The sequence below is a fragment of the Haemaphysalis longicornis genome, unplaced genomic scaffold (genome assembly GCF_048455015.1).
Source record: "Haemaphysalis longicornis isolate Haplotype H1 unplaced genomic scaffold, Haemaphysalis longicornis Haplotype H1 scaffold_2, whole genome shotgun sequence".
Classification (NCBI taxonomy): domain Eukaryota; kingdom Metazoa; phylum Arthropoda; class Arachnida; order Ixodida; family Ixodidae; genus Haemaphysalis; species Haemaphysalis longicornis.
Window position 1 is genome coordinate 153,697,361 of NW_027526295.1, and position 19,853 is coordinate 153,717,213.

The 19,853-nt window shown below is 48.2% G+C and overlaps 1 protein-coding gene across 4 annotated transcripts in view; it reads left to right on the plus strand.

Moving 5' to 3' along the window:
• LOC144169350 (uncharacterized) overlaps nt 1-19,853 on the plus strand; it is a 112,681-nt gene that overhangs the window by 87,793 nt on the left and 5,035 nt on the right. For 3 of the 4 annotated variants that reach the window (XM_077698452.1, XM_077698450.1, XM_077698453.1), the window contains 3 exons: nt 12,500-13,424; nt 14,942-15,163; nt 17,137-17,862. In XM_077698452.1, the coding sequence (XP_077554578.1) occupies nt 12,500-13,424; nt 14,942-15,163; nt 17,137-17,862 (1,873 nt within the window). Of the gene's footprint in view, nt 1-3,734; nt 4,722-12,499; nt 13,425-14,941; nt 15,164-17,136; nt 17,863-19,853 lie in introns of those variants that run through there. The other variant, XM_077698451.1, reaches the window with a different exon arrangement.

A 19,853-nucleotide genomic window follows, 5' to 3' on the forward strand; every position in this document is an offset into this window, starting at 1 on the left:
TCAATCAATCAATCAATCAATCAATCAATCAATCAATCAATCAATCAATCAATCAATCAATCAATCAATCAATCAATCAATCAATTAATCATCCTTTTATGTGCCAATAGATCGTTCACTCGGTTGCACCATTAACCAGATGAATGCCAGAGAGGCTTGGGCGTCAACTCTGGAACGTCTCTATAGGCTGACTGCTTTCGTCGTTGTTTGCTTCTTTTCCTGGCTGCCGTCAGGAGAAACTGTTGTTCTTGGCGCCTCTTGGACGCACTCCGGAAGCATAACTACATGCATTTGAATGCGATTTAACATTTGACACGCTGACTAATGGGAGTCGCTTGTGGGGACAGCTAAAAATACCTCTGTCTTTCCTCTCGCTTGTGCAGATGACTCGCGAAATTAGCATTGCTGCAGCATCCCGCTTCCTGTGTTCTTTCTTCACCACCGTGATTCAAGCAACGTTCCGGCTTTCCTCTAGAGCGTACATACAGAAGCTGGCGAAGAGTCGTGTGCCAGGCATGGCAAGTGGTCTTTGTCAACACTCCAACTGAGCCAACAGAAAACGAGGGGTGACAAACAGTCAGGCACGCGCAAGACTTCGCTTCCTCGCTGGGCCGCCCTTTTTTACGCGTTTTTCACCGCGCCCTCACCGCTACTCAACACACAGACGCCGTGGACGAAAGCGAAAGCGCAAACACTTTGTCTTGACAAAGGGTGCGTTGCTTCGAAGTCCTCTTGCGGGTCCACACGCCCACGCTCCGCTGCTGCTGGGTGCGGCGGCGTGCGTGGTTACTGCTCCAGCAGCGATAGCCGTCGTCGCGGCAGTTTAGTTGAGTGTACGGCCTGAATAGTGGCGGCACCTCCCTTTAACGCCACGAGAAGCGGACGGCTCGGGCGCACGGGAAGTTATGTGTACCCGTGTGGCAGAGCGGCATCCTTTGGCACAGGGCACGTCCTTTGTACTCACGGGGGATCCTCCCATGAAGGAGAGACGGAAAAGCACACGAAAAAAAAAAAAAACATACATTTGCAGTGACACTACCGCGGCAACAATGCCTTTCAATTGCACTCGTCATTGTTACTAGATGGTCGTGCAAGTGTACCTTCCTCGGTTAAAGATAATTGAAAAGTGGTTCGCATGGCATGAACAGCTAGTGGTAGACCTTGGAGAAAAATTGATGGGACAAACGGAGGAAGGGGGGGGGGGGGTAGACAATAGTTCGCAGACATTATTATCTCTAGGATGTTTGGGTGGGAGGCAAGCGTGCGATGACAAGCGTGGCTCGTACGCCGCAGTCGAATACAGTTCCGGCACACCCGCACATCCTGGCGCGCCCGGAACACTTCTCAGTGGCGTGCATTGTACATTTGACAAGGCTTGCATATGGACATTGGCGAAACGTCAGTACGGGTGACGCTTTCGATGGTCATTACTGGCACAAATGTACGCGGGCGGAATGCGTTAAGACTATTTCGTTTGCTTCAGGAAACCGGGATAACTCAGCGTCTCGTCGGTGCGCACGTAGAGTCTCCATAAAAAGCTTCGAATATCATCACTGATTTAAATAGGGAGACAACGGAGGAGAAGAAAAAAAAACGCATGATTGCCTGCGCGCCTCTAAAAACGGAGACCAATTTAATGATGCACCCTCAGGCTCACGGAATGAATGACATAATCACCGCAGTGGTCTCCCGAGACCGTTTATTCTCAATGGTCTCGGGTAGATCGCTGCGGCGATTCAAAGGCCCCTCAGCGTCTATATGAAACAGAGCTATAAAGCCGGCAATGTAGTAACTAACAGCAACACGAAAACCCAACCCAATGATTTTGTGGAACGCTCACCCACAATGATTTCCCCAAACTCGTGTAAGGTGGCCAGAAAAAAAAAATTTCCCCGCATTTCCCCGAGGGGAAGAATGTGAAAGTGCGAATACACGAGTTGAATTCGCGCGGTTCGGTAATGTTCGCGAAAGAGAGATCACACACACACACACAACTACAAAGAAAGAAAGATGCATTTATTCACAGACACCTATTTGTGTTGTCGTTGTACTTGATTGCTAGAGCGGATCTCAGCTTTGAAATTTCGTGTCAGTACTCCTTTAAGCGGGTGCATTAGCCCTTCTCATGCCCGATTCCTGGCCAATCCCCCACGTGGGTATGTGCCATGTCAGCGGCCAGGCAGCGCGCGCCCATCTCCCCCCGTTGCCAAGGAAGACGAGGAGCGCGCGCACCCGCAGCTGTTGCTATGTGGAGGGACGGCGGTCACCGGAATTCAGGGTCGCTTATAAAGTGCATTCGCACCTAAAAAATGTCAGTATAAAGTGGGTCGTACTACTTCGTACAACAGGTTTGAGAGAAGGTTTAGGAATGGTTGCACTGTGTGACTTTCACGCTATTTCTGCTCAAAACAACCGGAGGAATCGGCATCGAGAACCATCCCGCCGCGGCTGGAAGAAGCCGCGAAGAGCTACGACCGCGAACATCAATTCTGGGCCGTCCAGCAGGTCCTGAGGGATCTCGAAAGGCACGAGACTCGCGAGCCGTCAACGGCGAGCGGGTGGCTCGGACCGAATAACGGCTAACCCCTAGGACGACGCCGGGCCCGCGTCACGGCGCACAAGAACGCCGATTTGCAGGCACAAATAAATTTACTCCAATCCAATCCAATCACGCTATTTAACTTCCCGTCTCAGATGGCGTGAATTGCAAATTGTCATAGACCGTTAGGTTCTCGATCTGGGGGTCGGCACCCAGATAGGAAGCAGTTTCATTGCACAGATAAATAGTAACTCGCGTTTTGTTCCCATTGTTTTATAGTCAAATGTCGTTCCCACTTCCAAGCGAAGCTTTCTCAGAGCCTGTTGCTCTCCTTAATTATTAGTTGTATCTTACTGTGCTCTCTAAGTATTTCCATTTGGAACACAAGGACAAACCGAGGCAAACTACATGTGCCACCAGTCTCACATTATTTAGTGCACATTCAAATTACTGCGTGATATTACAACTGAAAATTAAGTGATGAAGAGGTCCGGTGATCCATCTTCCCCGTGTTGTTGTGAGCATCATCATCACTGCCAAACTGATAGTGCGCCGTTCATGCATGCATAGCGATAAGTGGAACAATCGTGAATAAAGGTGATCAACTTGGTAAGCGCGAAAGATTACGCAAGGTTAAGCCGCCAACTAGGAAAACGACGGATCGCCATAGCATGTGTGAGACAATGCATCTCATTCTAAACTGGCAACATCCGGAGGCGGAAATCGTTTGCCGCATGAAGCCAGCATACGCTTCACCTTCCTGACTGCAACATAAACAAAAATGGCGTTGATTTGAAGAAAAAAAAAATACTACATTGGTGGATTTTGTTAGTTTTGCTTAGTTGCAAGATCTCAGGACGTTTGAGATTTCGCTGTCTCTTTTTTGCTCATCTGTGGAATAGATGCTGTCAGCATTTCTTTTTTTTTTTTTTTCGGGGTGTACATAGATCGCTGTTTCTGAATGCACACAGAACGCTCTGTAGTCATTAGCGTTCAACGACACACCCATTAGACTTCTCTGCCCCGTTTCCTTTGTTTGTCTACGACCGTTGTCGGGGCTCGGCGTGCGCGCCTCCGCAATCGTCAACGGTGGCTCCCCTGCCGCCGCACACAATGCGACGCAAGAACGAGCCGAATAATAAGAACGACGACGACTCCGCTCTCTTGTGTACACGCACGATCAGCGCGGGCGCGACCACCGCCCGAGCGAAAAAGTAACAGGTGTGGGAGTCGTCGGGCCGGCGAAAGAAAACCGGATTGTCGTCGTCGGCGGCGGCGGTGCTCTCGCTCTCGCCAAGGGTGTTTCGGCCGCGTCGTGATGTACACGCGCGCGCGCGCGTCGACCGAAGAGTGGGAAGAACTCCGCGTCGGTCCCCGGCGTGGCGCCTTGGTTGCCGATTCGCGACAGACGCCGCACACCGGGACTGCGGTCTTCCAGTTCGACGAGGCCGAGGCCGAGACGCACGACCCCCAGGCTGGAGTGAAAGTGTCGAAGGAAGGCGTACGGTGCGATCGTCCGACCCGCCCTTGCCAAGGACCGTCGGAACTGTCACGGCGGAGTCGTACGCGGCGCATCGTCATCGACATGACGGCGTCCTTGTCGCCTTTCGCGCGTTGCGCGTGCAGCGTGTGTTTGCGCGCCGGAGAGTCCGTGGCGCAGCAGCGCCCGAGGGGGAAGAATTCTCGCTGGATACTCGCCCTTGTTTGCTCAACGACTTACCAGACGGGCTGTCTGCGTAACTGACGCGATCGATCGTTACCACATAACGCGATCGGTGAGTGGCCGTAAGGTTTCAGTAGAAGGAGGCATCGTCGTGCGCCTCCTTCAGTAGACGGAGGCGTCGTCGTTCACGCGAAGGATGTGGCCACCGCAGCGAGTCGCCTTCCGAGTGTGAGGAAGCTTTTGCCAAGGTGCTCTTGAAAGTGACGGCTGCGACCGCGGTCACTCTGCAATGATGCTGGATCGTAAGGACGGCTCGAGGCCTCTCGAGTCGAACAGCAAGAAGAAGCCACAACTGTCGTCGTCGTCTCCGCCGTCGTGGTCGAGGAGAAACGGTGTCAGGAAGGCCGCTGCGGCGATCTTCAGGTCCCTCAGCTTCTCGATCAGGCCCCGCGATAACGACGTCAATGCACCGGTAAACATCAGCGGCACCTCCGAGCGGACCGAGCGCGTCAAGTCGAGGTAAAGTGCCGTTCGTTTATATGCATCGACCTCTGCGCGTGTGTAGATTGTTGCGTTGTGACTCCGTTCCGAGACGTGCCGCAGGTCAGTGGCTACTGACTTGTCACGTGTCAATGCGCCTGTCTTGCCCTTGTACCCCTGACATGTGCGGTGTTTGTCAGCTGCGGGTCGATTTGTGTGCGTCAGAAGAGACACCGGTCAGTGTGCTCTTAGCTTGAAGTTTGTATTGTGCCAGTTGGACGTGTATGATCAGGTGGGCAGTGCTAATCGCAGCTGCTCCAATATCGCTTAGAAATAGGGTTAAGAAATTAGGCGACCATCTTACGACCAATGTATAAACGACTAACGAAGCTTTGTGTAGTGTTTACTGAGGTAATTTCGAAACGATATATTTTGATATTAACTTTATAATTTCTAATTATTATGTTTACAGGGACCAGGCAGCCAAAATTCAAATTCGGCTCCTTCAGAAGGCTGCTTCACCTCAATAACATAGATACAGATTTTAGCGCGAGCTGCAATCAATTAAGCTAGATATTCAAGAAAGCGGGCGAAGCCCTCGCAATTCACCAGCCACTTTCTCGTCCAGCTCTTATGACGTCACATGGATTGTTTGTGCAATTGGAGGCTGCCCACCAAATCCACCACCAAGAAACATGAGTGGGAATGCGTGCTGCCTCTATCTCCGTCTGATTGGGATACTTCATTGCTATAATGGAGTTAACGCACTCTGTGTTTAGTATTTTCATTTTACGCCACTACCGACGTTGTGTAGCGGAACATTGGGAATTCTTCATATTTTTTTCGTGTTCTTGATGAAACCTCGTCAAAAAAAAAAAAAAAGGACGATCTGCTCAAAGCTACACTATGCGTGGCGTGAACCATCCGCCCAGTCGCAAGATAAGTACTTCTTTGTCGTCTTCACGCTACGGGCAAATAGGCACAGTTTTATATATAGGTTATTACATGAGCCATCGACTTCAGTTGCTCATGTCTTATTATACTATCAACTGCAGTTTGATTTACAAATGTGAATCGCGTCAGTTGTGTTGAACTTCGGAGCTCGTGCTTAATCAGTTAGCTCTTTGCCATACAATTTGTTTTACGTATATGATTACTGGCTCTGTCACTTACCGTAAAAAGTGAAGTCACAGACGTTTACCTGTCACGATTCCGTAGAACTAGGGTTGCCTATACGCCTTTGTTCTAACTGCAGAACAAAAAAAAGCCTTATGAAATATGCCGCCTCTGAACGCACTAGATAAGTATAGTTCGGCCCCTTTCTAATACTTGGACACGTCGTGGGTGCATTGGGTATGTGTAGGAGAGGTAGGCGTTTGTTTGTCAAGAGGTCAGGAATCGTTATGGTGTCCTGCAATTACTTCATGAATTGAGTACTTCACATAGTTCTTGCTAGCTATACGCCCTGATTAAATCAGTGCTGAGCGCGTTTCGAGGTTTACAGTTTTGTCGTGCTCCTATCTTGTTGGTCTTTAAACGTGGTTATTTATTGTTGAAAAGGAAGTAAGGCCAGTATATTTTCTGAGAACTTTCTTTGACTGCTGGAACGTCCGCATGGGAAGTAAATCTCTCAAAATCCCGTGAAAAAGGGCGACCAAATATTTATTTTTACGCTGCTCTGATAGGTCACATTAGCTACACGCGGGCTTTGGTCTTCATTATTGACGTAATACTTTTTAAAATAGCAGTAATAGCTGTTAAGATTAAGGTACCTACACCTAGCTGGCCAATTTGTACAATCGCCGAGCGTGCGGAGGGATGACAACTCGAATGTTAACCATAGTGTATGAGTTGCCACTAATGGCATCCCACGTCTGACTCGCCTGGCTCGATCCAGCCCCCACCCCCACCAATTTTACATGCCCCTTTAAACAACTGCTTAGATTTCGCAGGCTCTTACAATTCTTGTTTTGGCATGAGGATCCTGTCGTTCAGTCCGCATCCCGCTACATTTTTTTTTTCAAATTTCCAGCCGTTTTAACTTAATCCATCATCTCGTCCTCATCAGCTGAATACGCTGCCAAATAATGTGCCTCCAGATTATAAGTTGCACGATTTCAAAGCAGGCATGGGTTAGAGAGAAAAATCCAGTTCTCCGACCTCGGCTAGCTTCCCAAAAACCTAGGAGCGCCCACCCACCCACTCCACATACTTTCGACCCGCCGAACTTTTGGGCGGAAAGGAGATGAAGTGCGCACATAGCAATACACGTCTACGCCTCCAGCAGACACCGACTCTGCGCAGTTCGACCCACGAAGAATTCCTCGCGAGCGTCGCAGCTTCCAATGGCACTCATCCCATCCCCAGTCGTACGCTCACACGAAGCACGCAGTGGAGCGAACGCCTGCGCGCACCGGGTTAGGCCCACTCGGGACGCGCTTGCTTCTGGTCGTGTGGGCGGAGCCGCACCACGCGCCAAGTCACGTACCCGGCGGCGTATTTCGGAATTCTTATGTTTCATCCTGTCGGGCCATTCTTTCGTAACATACGGTGAATACCTCGCTGTTTGCAAAACAATGCATCGTCATCGTCAACATGAACAGCTGCTCACTTGTAAAAGGAGCGGGATAGTAGAAGGGATCCGAGTGACTCAGGGACTCTGGGAGTGGGACTGCGTGAAGCCTTTCCTAAAGGGCGACAGAAATGGGTCGTGAATGCACTTTTCACCTCTTGTTTTATCCAATGTTCTTCAAAATTCACCCCAAGGCGATCGTATTTATTTACTACCGACGCAAAAAATAACAGTATGTTGGCTATTATTGAGCTGTTATATGCGAAGCTAATCTTCGCGAACCCCGGCACGTTTATTGGCGTCGATTTTTCTGGAGGTACATTTTTGCGTTGCTTTTTTTGAAGTCCGTTTGTATAATCGCAAGGATATTGCAGTCCGAAACAATTTTTTCAGTTTGATTTCAGCTGGCCATTTTAAGTTTAGCTATTTATGCTGTTTTTATTCTTTTCACATTTTGACAAAAAATCGAGAAATGAAGTTACAGGACCGTGAGTGCGCGTGCGTACGTGCCTGCCAGTTCTCAAACTTTCTCTAAATACACGGTGCATTTCTTCAGCGAATGGAGTGCAATCAATGAAAATTAAACAGCTGAGGACATAACTTTAGTAATATCAGAAATCACTATGCGTATCTTTTGGCAAAAACCACAGCTAGAGTGAAACAAAATGATGGCTCTTCCGCTGACAAGCTCACACATATTTGCGCTGTCGCTGATAATTTTGGTTTTCTTATTATTTCGCATATCTGTAAAACTTTTGACTACTACCACTACTGCTTGCCTATGATTTACTTATACCTTCAACCTAGCCTTAGGGCTAGGGGAGCGGGTTGCTGCAGCAATTCTATCCACAAACTAGATTATTCAACATCGACACAGAAGAGGCATTTTTTTATTTTCACTGGCTGCATTGGTGCGAGCAGTGCAGCACATGTTCATTTTTTGCTGACAGCTGCAGTAGCCCTCTGCACTGAATTGTTTTGCACGACACTGCACTAACCTGCATCAGTTCAGCTAAAAAATTCACGCATCTCCACCAAGTGAATCATGACGAGTGGGTGAAGCACTGGGGATAGTTCTTAGCGTAAATCACCCGTGGCATTGCCCACTCGCGCATGTAAATGAGTGACAACGCGTATGTACAGTATATACAATTCCAATCCAATCCAATCCAATTCAATCCAATCCAATCCAATCCAGTGCTCCTCGCGCATGCGCAACACTGTGTACACGGACGCCAAGGGGCAAGCCACGGACAAAGCGAGGTCCTTAGGTGCTTCGCCCCTAAAATTGCCTCTAGAGAGCACAGCATGCAGGTTGCACCAACGTTCCTGTACGAGGACTCTAGTTAGCTTTGTAGAACTACCAACAATTGTATGAATAGATGAATATCTTAAAACCATCGATAGTTCCCAAAACCTATCGACAGTATCCATAGTCGCCCGTGTGTACGAGATTTCGGCGCACGTTAAAGATCCCAAGGTGGTCAAAATTAATCCGGAGCCCTCCACTACGGCGCGCCTCATCGCCTGCGCTGCGTCGGTGCGTTAAACCCTACAATCAATCAATAAAGTATCCATAGTCAATTTATGTATAGTTTGTCAGTACTGTTTTCCAGTCAGTCTGATCGAATGAATAACGCTTTATTCCGTTATCATCCAAAATACTTATCGAACGTATATCCGGTTCAGTAAGGCTATGTTCAGACTACCGACTTAACAGCCATATCGGGAGCTATGGACGTAAAAAAACGGTGTGTCACGCAGATCGGTTTGCTGACGTCATTCTTTAGATGACGTCATTATTTAGATATGACGTCATTCTTTAGATATTACGGCACTTGCGGCAGCAGTCTGAACCCGGCCTAAGTTTACGTTCAGACTACCGACACAAAAGCCATATCGTGATCTATTGACGTAAAAAAAAAAAAAAAAAAAAAGAAACAGCGTGTCACGCAGTTCGGTTGGCTGAGACGCAAAGTGACGTCATTATGTAAGTTATTGGGACAGTTGAGGGAAGTCTGAACCCGGCCTAACAATGTGTTAGGCTATGTTGATACTACCGACGCAAAAGCCATATCGTGACGAACAGACGTAAAAAATACGCCGTGTCCCGCAGTTCGGTTGGCTGAGACGTGGAACGACGTCATTCTTTAAAGTTATTACGACAGTTGCGGCAACCGTCGGAACCCGGCCTTAGTCTAGGTTTGCAAAAATACGCGTACATTATGTACGCCTTTTAGCCCGCGCATCATGAAAAGGTAGGCAGTGCGCCTGTGAAAGTTTCAAGTGTTTTTTGACCCGGCTGCGCCGCTTTTTAGTGTTCTTTATCTAGAACCTTGAATGCAAGACCACTTCACTGTCGAAATCGCGAGCAAAACAACCGCATCAGGTTCTTTCGACACTCACTTTGGCAAGGCGAAACTTTTCCCTCTAGGGCGAAGCTTTATTTTCTTGCTCACTTCGTCAACTTTGGCTCGACGAGAGTTGGCGGAATTGAGATGGGGTGCCCTGAAGCTTTGTCTGCAAGATGGCCAGCTTCGTACGGCGTGCTCCTCCACGCCACTGACATTCAAGGGGCGTGGCTAAAGCAAACCGCACTAAGTGATCACGCGAGGAATGGCGATGGACCTCTTTTACGTATTCCGGCTTCGCTGCCGAAGCCACAGACAAACGTGTTATTTTCGGTGATCGAACGGCAGGGGGACGCGCATCAATGATGGCTCTTGCGAACCTTCCTCATTGTGACCACGCGCGCGCAAAAATAAACCCGGAGGAAAAACGCGCCCCTTCGGCCAGTTTACGACGCCGGGGTGTGCCATGTACACGAGGTGAAAGTGGTCCGACGTCCATCGTTTACGTAATTGCAGATGCAACCGTAAAACAATTACGCAACCTGCGTTGCCCCGGAGCGAAAGAAGAGAAGCCGAAAGGAAAGCCGTAACGAGTACCATCGCGCGCGTCCTGGTGGTGGTGCCAAGACTCCCACGTGGGCGTGTGGGGATGTATTGCGCGCCACTTTCGTCGTGCTTTGCGACGCCGTCAAGATATTCCGCTTGTTATGAATATAGCTGTCGCTACATGCGCGTTTGCCTCCTTGCTTGAGGCTTTGTATTTCTGCGCATGCAGCCCGGGCTGCTAATGTTATTGGAACTGTAGTTTAGGCTCTATTCGCTCCTTTAAATATTCGTTAGTTGGGAGTATTCTAAAAAAAATCGAAAATCGAGTTATAGAAAAACAGAAAAAAAGAAAGCGTGAATAAGCGCAGCGAAAACTTGTAACAGTGTTGTCACAAAGCGCAATGAGGGAAAAAACCGGAATGTGCCGGGGGTGAGCGGTGGACCACGAAACACTTCGTATCATTTCGGTCACCAGCGAAAATGCTTTCAAGAAAAAATAAAAGACCACGAGATGTGAATTTCCGGGGAAAGTTTTCTCGAGCTGTTAACACGCGTACTCAAATAGTGTGGTCTTTTGATGATAGCATTTGCCGCACAATATGCACGCCGGGTAGTTTCATATTCACCAAGAAATAAAATGTTCCGAGTAACGAGCGCAGGACGCGGCAGACGCGGTCTATATACGCCGTATCGATTCTGTTAATTTCGAAGGACGGAACATACAGCAGCTACTAACTCAAACAAACTAGACAGCATATTGGTAGCTGCTTGACGGTTCAGTGTTAAGTCGAGCTTTGAGCGCCAAAATTCATAAGGTTGGCGCTACTTTCGGGGAAATCATTTCTCAGAGGAACACCCGGCAGAAATAGCAGAATTATTACAGACAAATATTGCGTAGTTAGACGGGAATAATTCATTGGGTACAAGAACCAGGGAATTAAGGTTCTCTAGATCCTGGTTTAGAGTTCAGGGTTGGGGTTTCAATAAGTTTTTTATTGAAATCACAGGATTAATTGATTTACAGGAATAATACATTATTCCTTTCCGCAATGCAAGCTTTAAACGTGTGGATTGTTCAGTTTTATTCGCTCCGGTTCAAGTTGATGGGAGTTTATTTTAACGAGCTTTCTGGATCACAATTAAATGTCTGGCGCGTATAAAGGCAGATGAAGCGTTAATTAAAAAAGAAGGCGGGTGTATAGAGCCCTCCGTTCGTTACCTATGCATGGCACGCTGGAACAGGTTGCTCGCTGGTTGGTTAGCAGAGACGGTAATGTCGAGAACTTTCCTTTTTGTAGATGATTTTTTGGTAGTGCGGAGCGGGGCGGTGATAGCGTTACACGTTATCGTTCCCAGAATTTAAATATGTTCGAAATGCGCCTAAAGCATCCGGGGTTGTATCAAAGACAAACGCCTAGGTACTTACGCCCTAGCCTTAAGATTCGGATCAGGTGCGTCGGATGTCTGCCCCCGGATGACCGGATTGTTATCAACGGCCAAGCATTCATTTGGGATATGGAAAAGAAAGAAGTTGTGCCAGTGCGCAAATAATGGCAAGTTGTTGTCAAAAGGGGTGCCCGTCGCGATTTTGTTGCAATTTTAATTGTAGGAGCCTAATAAATAAGGTAGAAGAATTTGCAGTTTTAATTGACTCTTTCAAAGCTGACATCTTAATGGGCACAGAGTCTTGGTTGAATCTGTCTATTTTTGGTAATGAAGTCTTTCCCGATGATTTTATAGCTCATCGGAACGACATGCCCAGCTTAGGTGGGGAAGTCTTTGTACTCATTCACTCTTCACTTCATTCATCGGCGCTTGATAACGAGACAGTGGAATCAGTTTGGTGCTCCATTAGATCAGAAGATGATTCTTCTTTTGCCGTCGGGGCGTTTTATCGACCACCTGCCTCCGGTATTAGTTCGTTGCAATTACTGCATGAAACTATTTCCGAGATTTCCGGAAAAATCTTTCTTCTTGCTGAATACTTTAACCTACCTTACCTGCTTTAGAGAATACAGGTACAGCTAATTAAGGACATTGACTATATTAGGTTACTCATTTGTCTGCATGATGTTGTTATTCTGCCGTAAGTTCAATCCCATTCCGGGTGGGTGGTCTGCGTAAAACGGTCAAGAATGTGGGTAGCATGAATGCCATTGTATGGTTCGTGGACGTTTTAGTTTTTACAGCGATATGAAATAGGCGCACAGTAGGTAAACACACTGCAGATGATGGAAGAACACATTAGGAAAAGCGTTTTTGCATGGCTACCTCTGCATGTTTTTCAAAGGAAAGTCAAAGGGCCAATATTGTACTCACGTCGCCTTCGATATTTCTTTTCGTCGCAGGATCCCGCAGCCCAAACTGGTCCACTTCCCGAGTAAAATGGAAGTGAGGACTGCTCCCACAACACCCGCCTGCAGCCCCGCGGTGGGTTCCGTGGCTGACTATCGGAGCCACTTCAACAGCCCGTCCACGTCGGCTGTAGGAGGGCCAGCCGGTTCCGTTTCGTCCACACCGTCAACATCCATCATGCACCCCGCCTCCCACCACTCCAGCTCGCACGGCTCTTCATCCTCATCCAGTTCCACAGAGTCCATCCCCTCGTGTCCTCAAGTCTCCATGGCACAAGTCAACCTACACTCGTCCTCGTCCTCCAACGGCTCACAGCATTCGGCAGCAAGTTCAAACATCAACGTGAACGGGTACGGATCCGCAGGCCAGTCCGTCACGGACACCAACGGATCGTGCTCCCCGCACACCAACGGCAACGGTGGCAGTGAAGCGCAACGACAGGCGTCCATAACGATCCTCAGTTCGAAGGGAACCGACAGCCTGAAAGAGATGGTCCAATGCCCCATCTGCCTGGACCGCCTCCACAGGCCCAAGATGCTTCCGTGCCAGCACGCCTTCTGCTTTCTCTGTTTGCAGAACAGTGTGATGTCGGCTGATGCGAGCCGACTGCGCTGCGCCAAGTGCCGCGCCGAGGTGCCGCTGCCAAAGGAAGGCATCTCGGGCTTCCCCTCCAGCATCCACCTCCAGAACATCCTGGACCTGCTCGAGTCGGACTATGCTTCGATGGACGAGCTGCTCCAGTGCTGCGCCTGCCAGACGGTCAGCGCGAGCAGCGTGTTCTGCGAGCACTGCAAGCTCTCGTACTGTTCCCTCTGCATGGCGAGGCACGTGGAAGAGTTGGCCAAGCAGCTGGGACACATAGCCGACCAACTGGAGGCCACCGTCGACAAGATTACTCAGCGATATAAGAAGTTCGAGGTTTGGGTTCCGTTCTGATTTCATCGTGGGTGTCCTGCATGCATGCGGGTGTTTGTTTCTCGGAGTAGTTACCGCGAGCATTTTGTTTAAGATTGGAACACGAGTTGTGCGTATGGCGAGCTGATGTAGCTGCGCATGTGTCTCACAGTACACATCCCGCCCGTGTTTCGGAAAACTAGTGTTTATGGCTAAACATCTTTGTATCTGGCTCCAAAAGTACATTTAAAAGTAGAGATGTGATATATGAAAAATAAAAAAAAGTCCAAGTAACGTGCCGCACGGTATGTAACGGCTTTATTCGTGTGCTTTGCTTAATTGTAAGCTGTCGAGAAGTCTCTTCCAAAGTAATCAAGACAGTTTCGTTGATACATGTTTAACTTTTAATACGTTTCCTGAAACTACCAGTGTGGACATTTAAACTTCATGGTAATATGATAATTTATTAGAATTGGCAAAAAGATGTCAGCTCCATTCGGGAGAAGCTCCGGCTGAACAAAATATTCCACTTATCTGTTCCTTTATTTATTATTTCTTACGAGCTGTACGAGCCATAGAAGAGCTGCACAGCTTGCGTTCACTCAATGGTTAAATACAGAAGAGAAGGCAAAAGCCCTCAACACACTAGTATTGCTACATAAGGGCTTCCTTCAGCACCTGTGGCATTTACACAAAGCCATTGACTATTGTACATTGTTTCGGCTCTACGCTTGTTTCTTAAATTAGCTATTAGACCTTTCAGATTGCTATTGGTATAATAAAAAAAAAACGGGGCTGCGGGGACAGACATCGTTAGATAGGGCACTGCCGCTATGCCCGCGCGCGTTTTTGGTGTTTCCTAATCTCGGCTGTCGAAAAGTGCATAAGGCATTAAAAATAAAAAAAGCTACTCTAAACATTAAACAGTCTATTTCACCATAAAAGGTCAGGTTCTGCTATCTGCGGTCTGTTGCTGCCGCTTTTCTGTGTCGTATTGTGTGTTCTAGTTTTTGCTATCTTTCGCTGCTACATGCACCATGGAGTGTCTTGGCTTCCTCACTGATATTCACTGTTTCTCGCCCCAGCCCTTAGGGGGCTTTTCTACACATCTAAACCGGCAACGGCAATAGGGTGGCTTCCTCGCAAAGCTTCAACGCCGGGTGGCTGAGCTTGTCGTGTGTTCAAGAGGGAAAAGGAGGAGACACAAAAGGGAAGGCAGGTCGCATTACGGCTCCATACACAATTGTAAACACAGTGCGAGCTCGTCTGAAACGGAACATTATAGATGCATACTCGCGTTACGTCAAACGAAAAGCGTAGACAAGAGGTAGGCAAGCAACACTAGTAGCAAGCTCTAAAAATACGCAACCTCTTCCGACTGCGACGCGTTACTACCGTTGATTTTTTTATCCGTCAGTTGAAAATAATCCAGAAACTAGGCCCAGCAGCAGTACTTTCCGACGACATTTTCTATGCTCCGGTTGCGTTACGAGACTGGCAACTTGTGCGTCCCCTGAATCGCCTTGTGTTGATGCGCGCAGTCCAGCCAGACCGAGGTGCAGGCGAGGCTTCGACAGGAGGCCGAGCGACGAGTCCGGAAGGTCCGCGACTCCGAGGCCCAGCTCCTGCAGCGCGTGGAGGCAGCCAAGGCGGCCGAAGAGTCGGGACTCCACGAGGTGGCGCAGAAGGTGCGAGGCGCTGCCGTTGGGGCGCGACTGTTCGCCGCCAAGGGGTTCGACCACCTGCAGGACCCCAGCGAAAAGGTGAATTCCGAGATGCGCCACTTGAACGAGGCGGCTGGATCCGGGAGATTCTATACTTTGCCTGGGCATATGACTGCAGGAAAGGCGAAGGTATCGTAACCCGGTTGCAGGTGACTTTGTCTACTGCTCTATAATCGTCCACGCGCTTTTATAGTGTATCCGGGGGTCGCTGGCATCACTTAACTACAACCATGTTGCGTTAGGTAAATTAATAATATAGTAAAAAACTAAAAATTCAACTAGCTTTTAGTAATCATTGAACATCTTAAAACCACCGCACGGACGACACGGACACGAGAAGGGTGCCCGGCATCGATCTAATGTGTATTGCCTCCTTCTTTGGGTCTGTTTCGTTTTTGATTTCGGTTAAAAGATGCGTCGGCTAACTCTGTTTGCTAGAAAATGATGTGGCACATGCACACCGCGGCTGTATCACCGAGTAGCTCCTGCTGAGCCCTGGCTGGGAGTTTTTTTCCGACCGGCGCTTCCTTTCTTTGCATGAAGTCAGAAAGCAGGAAATGTAGCGTCATGGGAGGACATAATACAAAAACCGAGCTAAACTAATCTGCAGCACTTCACTATTATGCACCTCATCGCAGACCAACTGGCGTACGCTAGGGGGTCAAGGGGGCCGCGGCCCCCTGAGAAATTTCCGTTTTCGAGGGGTAGGCGGGGATGTGACAACAAGGGTGCTGGATCGGCTTATTGTCCAATTATTGTTCGTTTACAAGTGACAACCCAACAAACTTTCGCAAATTGAACGTCTGCTCTCAACACGGTCAGCCATTAGGCGGTGCCGTTAGGAATAAAAACAACTTGTTACACAGTCGCCTATAGTGTACCCCCAATAAATGGCAAAGTTTTTATTGCTTTTTAGTCGTTTTTTGCGTAGTGTTCTTTTTTTACTTGTTTCCCTTTTTTACTGGGTTCGGGCGACCTCCGAAACTAAATCTTGCGTACGCCATGGCGCAGACGTGTTTCTATGATGCTTGAAGACCATAATTTTGAATTCTTCGACCCTCACGCAGGAGGCGTATGAAACATTTTATTCATAGTAGATCCCCAGGGAAAGGATACGCTCGCAAAATTATGCACATCAAGCAATCTAACGTATGAGTGCCGCATGCACTTCAGCGCGTGGCTATTGAAGGGCTAGTAGATCCTATCAACTAAACTGAAATTAACGTGAAAGAGAAAAAAATAGTTACCCTCTTGCACGCGTTGCATTCTACATAATGCTGGCGTACTAACATCGTGTCTGAATGGTAACCGCAACAAAGAACAAAACTTCACTTTGGTAGAGTCAGCTAAAAAATAACGGCAAAACTAGTTTCCGTGATTCTACAAGGTCATCGGGACAGGCTTGAGGACCGGACATACTTTGACATAGTTCCCTGTAAGTATGAACCGATCAACCAGTATGTTCTAAACGGAGGCAAGTGCGCACATGTAACATAGTGCGGATAAAAACGGCATGCGTCAGCTCATTAAATTACCCCTAAACCTTAACATAGCCTACACGATTTCGCCGAGAGGCATCTGTAGGTCTAATTGCCGGATAAGCGTTGTTTTCGAAGCACTGCAGGGACATTTGTAAGATGTACATTTAATAAAGATATTAGGTATTCTCAGTTTTTAAGTGCTGGAGTAAACGGTGGTCGATACTGACGAACAGATGTTGGACGTCCATTCGTTCTTTGAAAAATATGCGATATGAGCAATACTAGAGACATGTTGCAAATTTATCTTGGTAAATGTATAAGTTGGGATTAACGCAGCTCGCACAACAGGTGTTAGGAAAACGACGTTACCCTTGGTTCGTTAAATTTGAAAACGAACGCTGGAACCCGCTAGCGATAAATTAGCCCCAGCGCGAGCAGTGGCGAAAAATGATTTTTTTTACATCTTCGATTTTCTTGTCAGAATTTGCGGCAATGAAACCTTGCGTGCACCATTTATAATGTCACAACCAGATTCGGGTCTTCATGAAGTTGCACCGCGACGCCGGCGACGCCCTGTCCGAGGTCACCTCCGTGGGCAACACGCAAGTAAGCTTCGATCCTGAGGCGTTCAGCGTCACCATCGAATGCCGGGCCGACGCTGCAGTTGTCGAGGACGAAGGCGACCCTCCAGGCTCACCACCCAGCGCCAGCCCGGACGTCACCCAATCCTCTTCCTCGCCGTCCAGCGGCGCCGTCACGTCGGGACCGGCAGCAACCGAGACGCCGAACCAAAGCAAGGGCGACCTGCAGAAGACAGCCGCGGACGCCCAGTCGCGGCTGTACCGCTCAAAGTCGTTCATCGCGCGTACCAGGCTCGGCAGCGGGCTCGTGCAGCGGCCCTCGGGCGTCGCAGTGTCCCCGTGGTCCTCGGAGATCTTCGTCGTGTCCATGGACAACCACAAGGTGCTCACCTTTGACTCCGGCACGGGCAAGTTCCTGCGCTCGTTCGGCAGCCGCGGCCAGCTGGAGGGCGAGTTCCTGTGCCCCTTTGGCATCGCGCTGTCGCCGGTCGACCAGGAGATCCTCATCACTGACAAGTGGAAGCACTGCATACACGTGTTCGACAGGGACGGCAACTTCCGGCGCCAGATTGGCATGAAGGGACGCTCGGCGGGACACTTCCGCAGTCCCGAGTCCATATGCATCGACAACGCCGGCCGCATATACGTCTGCGACACGTGCAACCACAGAATACAGGTAGGTGGTTGCTGCTGGGCTGGCAATGACACCAAGAAACATCATAGCCAGCCCTTCTGTGTGCGTGTACACGGGGGCTCACTCACACCCACACAGACTTCACACAGACACACATAAAAACCACAAATAGTTTACTCGTGCAGCTAGCTTAAAATGGTCTCTTCAGTATTGTGGGAAACATTCATTACAGCTTGATCGCTTAAGTTTTCGGTTCAGTACATAACGATAGCTTCAAGTTCTACGTTCGACAGTAATGTGGCAGCATGATCCCGTAGCCCTAAAAATTTGGGAACACTCGAACCCGGAAAGCTTTCTCGCATTCTCGAAGGCGTCACACGAAATGTTTTGTCTAGTTCATTGATTTGCGATTTTTCAACAATGTCATCAAAGCCAAGCGTTTCTATGGATATTGCCCATGACTGTCTGCCCGCACCGCCTCTTTTCCGCTGGGGCTACCCCAAGCGCCCCACTATGGCATGAGAAAGCCGCTCTTGATTGGTCCGTATGCAGCTGCTCCAGCGCGTGAAACCTCGCCGTTGCGCCATCGCTGCTGGGACGCTGGAAAGAGCGCTATATGCCAATAAAGCGCGCTAACTAGATTTATCTACTTTTCTGGCAGTTTTGTTAGTTATTACGCCCTAGATTTCAGCGTGTACTCTCTTGCTGTAGTGCTAAAAGCACCACCAATAAATGTTCTTTCGAGAAATTTGGTGTATTCTGGAATACGGTATCACGAACACCTCCCACTCGAGCGTGTTAGATAATCCAAACATATTTCATAACGTTAATGTAGAGCGTTTCTTTTTGTCCAGGCATTTTTTAGTTTGCATACTTGTTCATGTGAGATTAACATGAACTGGGTGAGAAACCAACTCGGTGAATGCTACTTACACTGCATTTTTATTCGATTATATAGGGTGTAATCCGCCAGTGTGGTCACCGGTATGGTTTCCAAGCCAAAACGCGCCATGAAATGTGATATCCGTGCAAACTTTTGAGGGTAAGTTGCGCTTGTTAAGAACACTGAGACGGACACGGGAAAAAAACGTAGACTTTCACGAAAAGACGGCGCCGTCTTTTCGTGAAAGTCTACGTTTTTTTTTTCCGTGCCCGTCTCAGTGTTCTTAACAAGCGCAACTTACCCTCAAAAGAATGCTACACCAACTAGCTCGACATCAAGCTTTACTGAACTCCGTGCAAAGTCTGCACGCAAATACGCACGTTATACCCTTCGGCGCTCATGATTACAGGGTACTGGAAATTACACGTCATTTGACTCAAAAGCCACCATTTAGCTGCTACACTGTGTTTTTCAAAGCCATTCGGCTGAGATGTCATTTGAGCCCAATGTTTACCGTTAGCGACCTTCGAGGCTTTCAACCGCCTTTGAAACAGTCATACCATCGCGCGGACTGTCGTAACCCGACAATTACAAAAAAGTTCTAGGAATAAATATAAATTTTAGAGATCAAGAGCTTTAAGAAATTTTAGAAGGAACGAAAAAGTAAACTAAGAGCCATGAAACAATGAAAAACAGGATAACGAAGGGCCACATGGGGTCAGAGAGCAAAAAGGTATCTTTTTAATTATAGCCGAGTCCTCGCAAATAATTAGCAGTTAGCTTACAAACTCATGCATATTTTCACTGATAATTATTTTTATTTAGAGAAAATTTTCTTTGCCCAAATTTTACGGTGTACTTTAAAGTACTCGCTAAGTTACGGGAACGAAACTTGGAAGCAGACGCCGAAACATGGCGGGTGGACACTGAAACTTTCAAGTATGGTTGGAACTTAATTTGTGTAGGTCTTCGGAACCCCTTGCAGTTTGAATGACAGCAAATTTCGGATGCCGTTCGACTCGCATGTCATTCCAAACGTCCGTGTATTAAGGATATTATTTGGGCTGTGTTAAAGTACTTAGAAATGTGATAAAAAACGTCGCTACATCCTCATTTGACTTCCCAGCTTTGAAGTGTCATCTTTCTACAA